The 10,723-nt window shown below is 40.5% G+C and overlaps 1 protein-coding gene across 1 annotated transcript in view; it reads right to left on the bottom strand.

Moving 5' to 3' along the window:
* Positions 1-1,258: 1,258 nt before the first annotated feature.
* The window catches only part of LOC117445073 (BMP/retinoic acid-inducible neural-specific protein 3-like), a 78,387-nt gene continuing 68,922 nt past the window's right edge, over positions 1,259-10,723 (bottom strand). Inside the window, exons 7-9 of the mRNA XM_034080474.1 lie at positions 9,428-9,650; positions 4,677-5,019; positions 1,259-2,485 (exon numbers count right to left, since the gene is read on the bottom strand). Of these exons, the coding sequence (XP_033936365.1) occupies positions 1,715-2,485; positions 4,677-5,019; positions 9,428-9,650 (1,337 nt within the window). The 3' untranslated portion in view covers positions 1,259-1,714. The remainder of the gene's footprint in view (positions 2,486-4,676; positions 5,020-9,427; positions 9,651-10,723) is intronic.

Raw genomic sequence — 10,723 nt, 5'->3', positions numbered from 1 at the left:
TAATATCCAAGGATTAGAGACTGTTGAATGCTCCTGCTTTGAGCATTGCAATACATTTATTTTTATTATGTTTTTTTATGATTAGAGACGGTTGGATGCTGCTGTTTTGAGCATTGCAATATATTTATTTTCACTATGTTATTTATTTATGATTATCCTTAGGCTCAGCAAAGATTTGATGTCAGCTGTTGCTGTCTTTTTTTCTATAGTTAATACTTAATAGTTACTCAAATATAGCCCTCCTGTTTACAGATAATTTTAAAATGTCCATACAGTATAGCCCCTTTTTTAAATGTCTATGCTTACGTTTTTATAGGTGTTGCTATCTGCTTTGTGTAGCGTGGTTCTACAAGCAAGTCAGTGCATTCATGGGGTGGTATCAGACAGTTACAAGGGTCTGTAAATGCAATGAAAACATTTGGCCACAGCAAATCATTTATATTCAACATGTAATTTTTACTTTTGAATACTTCAGTACAAAGGATGTATTGAATAATTTAAGTGATATGTGTACACATATAAATCATTAGTCAAAACAGGGCTACATTTGATTGAATTATAAAAGGTATAATATATGGTAAACTGAAGAGCCGGCTCATCTTGGTGAGCCGAGCCAAATTATCCGGCTCACCAAGAAGAGCCGGAATTCCCATCACTATTGTGCAGGAGAGACGGAGCTTTTGAACGATACCTCTGATTACATGGTGCAAACAGCGGTCACGGTACTTTACGCTTAGTTATTTTGGGGGTCATGGGCTGAAAAGTGGGAACCCCTGTTGTAGCTGACTTCTGCCTTTACTCACTTCCAATCTGCATTGTGTAGTAGCCTAAATCACTGTATTTGAGATGTCATATGTACTATAAATGATTGTCTTGCTCTGCCCAGGTTGCATCATTTCAATTATACACTAGTTTGCCTTTGGATAACAAGTAATGTTTAACTTAAACAAGGGCTGTTTTTTCTAAAAGATGGGCAGATTTAAAAAATATATAAGTTGTCTTTGAAAGGGATATAGGAGAAATGTAGGCTTGTGTCTCAGTTGATTAATCATTACTAATGGAGTAACATGGAGGCTAATCAGTTACCCCTCCAAGATCAGTGACAGCTTTAGATTGATGTTTACAGTGTATGCAACTACTTAATGACATTTTTAGAGAAAGCTAGCTAAATGAATGATGACAAATATTCCAACAGCTGGAATTTGTTATAACATGATGTTTTAATATCAATTTATCTACAAAATATTGACTTACACCACTGTATTCTTGTCTTCATGGAAAGTGCACTGTCACTAAAGCAAAAGAACATATAAAAGTTACAAACAAACAGACTTTACCATAACATGTCCATTCATTTGGCACTGGTAGTTGCAGTAGAAATGAGCAGAGTCATATTGAAACAGGATGGTTCAACTTTTTTGAATTGGAATTTGTAATGAAGAATTATTGTGTTAAAGAGTTTGTTCTTGTGCGTTTTCTCGGTGATCCACCTCATACTCATCATATAGCACTGAAAAAGGTTGCCACAAAACAGAAACCAAAACAACCCGATAAGTACAATCTTCAGCTGTCCACAGTCGGTTCTCTCCTGATTTACCCTACAGTTTGGTAATCCATAGAAAACACCCGTAAGCATCTCCACCCCACGGGCACTTCATATGTCCAGGAGTTCTCCTTGAGGCTGTGTACAGTCCCAACATCCCTCAAGTATCTGTTAACTGCATAACTTGGTGGTCTCGTAATCCATTGTGTTGGGCAGACGTGAGCTGAAAGCCTGTAAGGTGACATGGATGCGAACCACCTCGCTTGCAGTCATTTTGAGCCGGTGGCGCAGAAGACAAGCAAACAGGTCCAACCTCTGTTGACCAGGAGGGGACAGCCGGTTCACCCGGTCTCGAATTTCCATCAGCTGAAGCATGGCAGTGTCCTGGGACCCTTGGGTGTACGGGTAGTCCAGCTGCAAGATCAAGTCACGGATCGCATCCGGATCAAAGTGCATGCTGTAGCCAAAGACCTGGATGCTGTTGATCTTCATATAACCCAGGTTCCTAGCAGGATCTGTCACTTCTAACGGCTCGTAATATAAGCTGTCATTCACTCCAGTTTGAGTCTTTATCCTGCTCCGAAGGTAGATATGAATGGTTTCAAAGAATGTCTTCCACTTGTTGCCCAGTGTCAGAGTCCAGTTATAGCACTCGAAAGGCAGGTCCAACTTGGTGGCCTGCCAGTCTGGAAAATTGTTCTCATTGACAGGAATGTACCAGCTCTCTGAGTGGCTCCCTCCGAAGGGGTTGATGTAGAGGGTGAGGACAGGCTCCAGGGTACTGTTCTTTGTAAGGCAGATCTGGAGGGATACTCCCAGCAGCATGTGGACCATGTTGGACTTGTACTTGTTGCTCTTCAGCGTCAGCAGCATTCTCTTTCTCCACGATGGGTCAAACCAGCTGTTCAGTCGCATGTCATTGCTGATGAAGATTGCATGGACCTATCAGAGACAGACATGAAGACAGGATAGACTTACTTACTAAGCAGATTACAGAAAAAAACATGTTTTATGAAACTTTCGGAAAGGGTGTAGCAGGAGCCAAGTAAGAACCCCATTTTGTTGAGTCTTTTTTGGGCTTTCATGTTATGTCTGAGTTATTTGAATGGACACGTTCCAACTTGCAAAATGAACTTTAGTTGAAACACACTGAAGGTTTCTCAATTCTCTAATTTCGACTCCTCGGTCCTCCGGTAGTGACAAGGGGCCTCATTTATAAACGGTGCGTACGCACAAAAGATGGCGTACGTCAGTTTCTACGCACTGTTTGCGAATTATAAAAAACTAACTTGACGGGAAAATGTGCGGTCCTCCACACAAACTCTGCCCCATGTGTACGCACTAAGCACAAAGAGAGACGAGAAACTGCGACACCGTTGGCAGAAGGAAGAATGGAGAGAAATATGTGGAAATAATGCCATAAATAAAATGTTACCTCTCATGTATCATATATGAAGAATTCATTTGCAAACATTGATTAAAGCCAATCTTAAAATGATTAAACAAACGCCTGTTTGAGACTCCTCAGTGCACACAAAAACATAACTTGGAGAAATAAATAAATACGGAAATGTTATTGATCACACCTCGATTATATTCTCGACACAGGAGGTATGGAAGCTAAGAACACCACATGTGGTAAATTGTACAGCTAATATAACACAACACATTAGTTGTATTTCCTTTAACTGGTGGATTATGGTTATATAGTTGCTGATCGACAGCTGGCACACAAACCATCAAATACAAACAAATAATTCAGATCCAGTCGTCATGACTCCACTCCCGAGGGATTCCCCGGTAATTTCTTACAGTTTCTCATCATGGGGTGTCTCCTGTCCCCGGTACAAACACACTGCCTGATGAAGGTTAGGTTATGTGTATTTTTTTGTCATTAACCTTTTTCGGACCACTTATTTATTTATTTTGGTGACGATTCGACAGGCCTACATTACTCTCTTTATTTGTATACTTTAGTTTAGTAGATATCTACAAACAAAGAGTCGATATCTTTCTAAAACCATTTAGTGCTTCACATAATAAAATACACAACGGCCGTATCCTGATATATTATATGCTTTAGGAGCTGTAGGTGTGTGTGTGTTGTACAGTGTGTAGGTGTGTGTGTGCGTGCGTAGACGCGGCATGGTTTGGTGTCCTATGCTTACTTTTAATACTTGTAAATACAACTTTTGGCCCGTCATTTCATTTCCCCATTGTAGCGACCAGAGAGGGGGGGGGGATATATCCAGTCTCTAATAGTGTTGCATTATTATAAAAGCGCTCTCATACTTGTTTGAATCTGAATTGTATATATATATGTGTGTGTGTGTGTGTGTATATATGTCCGCATCTGTAGCCTGTTATTGTCTCATTATACCGCACTGTGAATGAATTCAAAGTAAATATATAGGTCATCATGAACACATCTGTCCATCAGACAGAGGGCTGCTGTGCCTCCTGTCATCATTAATGGACGTCTCTTTAAAATGACCGCTCAGAGGAGAGGATTTCTCATTTCTCTAACCGCCTGCTGCTTCCCTTCCTCCCTCCTCGGCTCCCCTCCTCGACTCCTCCGCTCGCATCTCCTGTGGGCGGGACTAAGACATGAGGATAGGAGTCGAGGAGGGGAATTAGAGAAATGAGAAACCTTCATTGAGAAATCAATATGTTTTTAAAATGCTCTGAGAAATAAAATACATACATCTATATTTGTACCTCTCATATTCCAACGTTTCAACTTAAAGCTCATGAACACACCAAAGCCAAAAGAATAGGAACATCTGAGGAGCATGTACATTTTGCACACTCAGTTCTTGTTTAGCCTTTGGTCTTCAATGCCATTGTGAAAGCAACAAAAAGCAATAATCTGCCAATTCCCAAATCAAGAATTACCCTTAAAGCTAACCTATTCTAATCAATGCACTACAAGCTGCCATGGATTTTCAGAACATCTAAAATGTATTTGAAAAGGTGGAAAAGTATGGGGAAACAATGAAGTTTCTCCAGAAAGGCAAGACTTTTTTAATGCTGAGTTGCTCACATAAGTGAATATATCCTGCCCAGGATACTGGTGTGAAAGAAAGCTCAGCTCATGCTGACTTGATTTAACAAAAGGCTAAAAGAACAATACCTCTAGCCTGCGGTCAGCTCTCTGCAGTAGGTAGCCCAGCTCCAAATCCTGGAGGTCCGTCTCAAATCCCAGGTAGTTCTCCGTAGAGTCAGCCACCATGGACCTGCAGGCCCCCTGCGTCAGGGCGAAGCCGGGGTTGCAGCTCCCACAGCGTGTGTGGTTGTCTGGTGCACAGGCAGCACAGGCCGAGCCTTCCCCAACGGAGCATGGCGGGGGCAGCTGACAGAGGCTGTGTTCATATCGGCAGCTGCAGCTGTGGAGCTCCTCAGAGAAAGCACCAAGCTGGTTGTTCTCTGAGCAATACAGGAGGGACTGTATATGACTCAGCCAGTATGACTGAGACCTGCACCATAGAAAACACAGGAGGAAAGAGGGAGGAAAAAGGGGAGTGTTATTGAACAGGGCTTATAGGTTGAGCTAGTTTAATAGGTTGCTGCTTTATTGGGTCCAGGAGACCTGTCGGGTGTGCAGACAGCTTGCTCATTAAAAAATAGAAAGCATCATCAGCATTATGTAAAGCATGCAGCTTGCCCCAGAGGATTCAAGTAAGCATGGTTTAGGTAAGGTCATAAGTGGATGTTTTTTACAACACAACACAACATTTAAACGTTGAACAAATTACTCATAATTGTATTGGTTAGTTGAAAGCAATAATATTAAGTTGAAATCAAAAAGAATAGGTTCAACTTGATGCTATTGTTTCAACTAACCGAATACAATTATGTGGAACCTGTTGACATAATACATTTAATACAAAACAATTCTGTGTAAGTTACATAAACATTACCTCAACAACTTTTACAATAATTAACTACATACATGTAGTACAATATGGTTTATAAGATTATATAGGACCTCCAATACTACTGGAATGTATTGTATACTGAAATGTCTGGCCAGACATTTCTGTTGACTACCAGTTTTTTGTTGCATTAAAAAGTGAAGGTTACACAAGCGGAGTTTGAAAAGGAACAGAAAGCGCAAGAGTATAGACAGAGAAAGTTGTCCTTGATCAATTTGTAACATAAATACTAGAAGCAGCTGTAGCCGCAGAGTAAATGACTCTCAGGCATGTAATTCCCTCATGTGGGCCCGAGTTTGATTCCCGTCTGTAGCACTTTCTTGACTGTTATTCCTTTATGCCTCTTATCCTCTTTGCCCCTCTGAAGAGAGGGAACACACTGTACATACCGCTGGCTTTCCTTTCAGAAAAAAAAGAACCCTCTTTCTGTGATGAGGGTGTATTGTGGTAAACTTTGTGCTAATCTTAAAATGTGTGCTGGATTACGGGGCTTCCTTCCATTGTATCCAAATCATATTGTGTGCTTGGCAGTTGGAAGCTAGTCTGAATTCAGAGAATCACTGATTTAAATATCAAAACCCCCTAATGGAAAAAGCGGTCATGGGAAATGATCCAGAAAGGCTCTTTCTTTCCATCACGCGCTACCTGTGGACAAGGCATTTAATCTCTGACAGCTTCAGCAGAGCAAAGCTGTCACCAAAACGAGACTGTGGCTGTATTGTTAGTTCCCCGGTGTACGTAGCCTTTGCCTACACTTCCTACAAACAGCTGCTGTAAATCACAGTGTCTTTGAACTCATGACACTTTTATAAGAATCTGGGTGTGACCCTAGATAACAAACTGTCCTTCACTGCAAACATCGCTGCTACAACCCGCTGCTGCAGATACACGCTTTACAACATCAGGAGGATGCGTCCCCAGCTGACCCAGAAAGCGACGCAGGTTCTGGTCCAGGCTCTCGTCATCTCACGCCTAGACTACTTCAACTCCCTCCTGGCTGGTCTACCTGCATGTGCCATCCGACCTCTGCAGCTCATCCAGAAGGCAGCGGCTCGTCTGGTCTTCAAGCTTCCTAAATTCTCCCACACCACGCCGCTCCTCCGCTGCCTTCACTGGCTTCCGGTAACTGCTAGAATCCACTTCAAGACAATGGTACTTGCGTGCCATGCTGCGAATGGATCTGGCCCTTCCTACATCCAGGACATGGTTAAACCGGACACCCCAGCACGTGCACTCCGCTCTGCATCAACCAAACGGCTCGCTGCACCATCGCTGCGAAGGGGACCCAAGTTCCCATCAGCAAAAACACGTGGGTTTGCTATCCTGGCTCCAAAATGGTGGAATGAGCTCCCATTGACATCAGGACAGCAGATAGCTTACACACCTTCCAGCGCAGACTGAAAACTCATCTCTTTCGACTCCACTTCGAGCGATATAACTATTAACAAAGCACTTATATACTAATAAAGGGCTGGCTTATCTAAAGCCAGTTGAGTAGCACTTGAAATGTTTTTGCTCTATGAAGCCTGATGTACTTATATGATTCTGTTTTATTCAAGTTTGTTGGTCGAACGCACTTATTGTAAGTCGCTTTGGATAAAAGCGTCAGCTGAATGCAATGTAATGTAATAAGAGGAAGTGATACTGAAAATAAATCAGCCAAGTGACTGTTTTTTGAATAAAACAACTCAGCCAAAGATTCAAAGGACACTCAATTTCTGTTTCTATCGATAAAATACAATTTAATAAAGGAAAAGATAAAAGGGACCTCCCTTAGGTTGGTGGAATTTCAAATACAAAATATTTGAATTCCTTGACAGAGTGCAAGGTTTCCTTGAAGTAATGTACAATTATTGGCCAGAAGTGTCTACACCAAAATATTACACCCACATGTTATAAATAACCATGCCATTCCCAATCCATTGAGAAAAATGATTTGGCTCTAAACAGCCTGCAGTTTGCTGGTTGTTCCTGGCTTTCACTATTTTGGAACATGGCAGGAATTTGCTCCTATTCAGCAACAAGAGCATCAATGAGGTACTATTCTAATGTTGGGCTATAGAGCCTGTTTTACAGTTGGTGATCCAGTTCATCTAAAATATATCTAACAAGTTTAAGATCATTTGAGCGGTAGTCAACTCCACACTGGGCAAACAATTCTTTATGAACCTAGCTGTTCACATTGTCATGTTCGAACAGTTAGAAAGACAGCAATGTCTAAAAACCACCACAATCACCAAAAACCACCACAATCATCCACAAACCAAATGGACATATGTGTGTTTCCGCCAGACCAGGGCTGAGAGGGCGGTCCTTTTTTCCTTTTCGTCATGAACAAGCTGGGCTAAACCTTATTTGTTTTTGTAAATAATATATTTTATTGTTTCTAATAATATTCATTCCTAATAACTTATATTGATCTTCTGTTGGAGGCAAAACAGTCAGTCAATCAGAAGCTTGAATCAAGCAAGACAAATCAAAGGAAGAACATACCAGTATGATATGCAATAATTACGCCTTCTGACAATTTTTCCTCAGTGTGAAATCATGTAATTGAAACAGTGTAAAGCTGCTAAGATGAAATTGGTCGGATCTACTCAATCCCTTGACAAGTTAATTAAAAAGCTATTCAACTTTCCCTTTTTCTGGTTTTGTTGTGAAATTATAATTGCACTCTTATAGTCAAAAAAAGAATTGAGAGGACTCTTCCAGTGAAGCATTGAACAACTTGGCATACATGCACAACATTGGCACCTTTTCTTGAAGCCTACACACAAGAAAGGCATTTTCTAAGCTGATTAAACCAAAAGTAGTGAAATCACTACATGAATGACAATATTCATCGTTATGCCTAATGGCAAAAGTTTGAGCACAAAGCGAGCTGTTCAGTGTTATCATTACCCGCCTAATAAAAGCCAAGCTGACTGCTGCTTCGACTGGCTTATTCGCTCATAATTGTCAGCGCGGAGAAAAAAGTAACCCCCAGGAAGCAAAATCAATCACATATCCCTCATCTATCTCAAGTGCCTCAAACAGGATTTTGAAATAAGAGTGAGGATTTTTTCGAGAGCTTCCATTTCTCTCCAAGGCAAAACTGACGAACACCCCATTCTCAATCTCTTTCTTCTGAGTAAGGATATATCTGTGAAGAGGGAAAAGAAAGGGAAAGCTTTATAGCTGCCATGGCGGTAATAACATAGATAAACACTACCTGGGCGATGGCGCTCCCAGTTATTTTCTTGCCAAGTGTTTGGAAATATCAGCTGCGTAGATCAGAGATTAATCTGTGTTGTGACAATGTGGCGGCTGCGAGAATAACACAGATCGGGACAGAGTAAACAAAGAAGAAGCGAGTAAACAAAGAAGAAGCGAAGAAACAGAGTTTCCGCCTCCTCTTTTTGCGGCCCTCAGATTAATTTATAAACAACGTAATTATTAAAAAAAAATTAATTAATTTAATCGAGTGGCCCATGGTGGTGGTGGGGTTATAGTATGGGCAGGCGTATGTAATGGACGACGAACACAGGCCACTCGATTCACAACATTACCCTACCCCTACCCCTAACCCTACCCCTACCACCAGATACTGCCTGGTTTTCGGACCCCCCAGACCCCCCCAATAAAGCAAAACTGCACGTTTCAGAGTGGCCTTTTATTGTGGCCATTCTAAGGCACACCTGTGCATAATCATGCTGTCTAATCAGCATCTTGATATGCCACACCTGTGAGGTGGGATGGATTATCTCGGCAAAGGAGAAGTGGTCACTATCACAGATTTGTTCAGATTTGTGAACAATATTTGAGAGAAATGGTTATTTTGTGTATATAGAAAATGTTTTAGATCTTTGAGTTCATCTCATGAAAAATGGGAGCAAAAACAAAAGTGTTGCATTTATATTTGTGTTCAGTGTAGTTGCATTGCACATAAGATGAGTGTTTCATTGCTCACCGTTCTCTCGGTAGGCGGACTTGGGGCTGGCGCTGACATCTTTTACTGAGACTGAAGAGCTTGAAGATGACTCTCTGGGCTCTACTGGAGAGGACTCGCATGCTGTTCTCCAGCTGCTCATAACGCCACTGGAACAAGTTGTCCAACGCCCACAAGTGTTGTATGCCTGACACATTCAGGAAATAGTTCTGCGGAAGCCTTGAGTAGAACGCCTTGAATTCATCTGTAACAACAAAAAAGACACATTTTACAAGGGGATATCTAATTGTTTTATTGGATGTTGACTTTCTCTTATGCAATATAAGGTATTTACATTATAAATGCTGATTCACTGGTACTTTATTAAACAGTATGAGTTGTGATATTTTACTTTTACATGCGCATAATGGAAACCTGATAAAACATATACTATATCTATGTTGCCTTACTGTTTTTTTTTCTGTCCTGTGTTTATATCTTTTTTTAATTTCTGTTCTTTCATATCATTTATGTCAATGATTATCATACAATGTGGTGTGCTTAAAAACCTTTAAAAGGACCACCTCAACGCTCAATTTATCTATGGACCAGTGCTCTTTTGATTGTGTAATGCAAAGGATGCAACATTCAGTTTGAGGCAATATATGCTTTGCTTCTCAGTTGCTTTTGAAGAGCCCTTTGAAATTCATCAGACCTTTGCAGGCTTTTCTATTTGGGCTTGACACGTAGATTTCACCTTGAATTCTGGTACAGCTTCTAGCAGGTGGTGCTTTTAAATTTAACTCAAACAATTTGACTATGGTCAGTAAAAATAAAAAATAAACCAAAAGCTTCCATAATGAATGATAAAAGACAATAGTGTCCACTTTAAAGCAGAGACAATTGAAATGGGACGTTTGTTCTTGTGACACAGGGTAACATTTATGTTTAAGTGTCATGAATAGAAAGACCATTATATGTTATTTTTTTAAATGCTGAATATAACCTCACTGATTGGTTGACAGATTACTAATGACAGTACGACTGAAGCTATTTGTAATACTGCGAGTGTGGCAATCATGAACGTTGTCCTATGTATCTCCATAAGGTTAACCTCCTTAATGTACTTTTCTCCTTTTACAACTGGCCAATGTGTTTATTATGTCAGAGACTTCTTTTTTATTTAAAATGAAAATTAAATATGATGCTTTTTGTCACTGATTATCTGCACTTATTGCTCCATAAATGGCACATAAACCAAGTCAATTATATTCATTCTGAATGCAAATGCCACATATTTTAACAATGAGTTACATAAAACCCTGAAAAACACTGCCA

This window comes from Pseudochaenichthys georgianus, chromosome 4 (assembly GCF_902827115.2).
Source record: "Pseudochaenichthys georgianus chromosome 4, fPseGeo1.2, whole genome shotgun sequence".
In the NCBI taxonomy this organism is placed as follows: Eukaryota; Metazoa; Chordata; class Actinopteri; order Perciformes; family Channichthyidae; genus Pseudochaenichthys; species Pseudochaenichthys georgianus.
The sequence above is the reverse complement of the archived record's forward strand: the minus strand, read 5'-3'. Positions and strand labels throughout refer to the sequence as shown.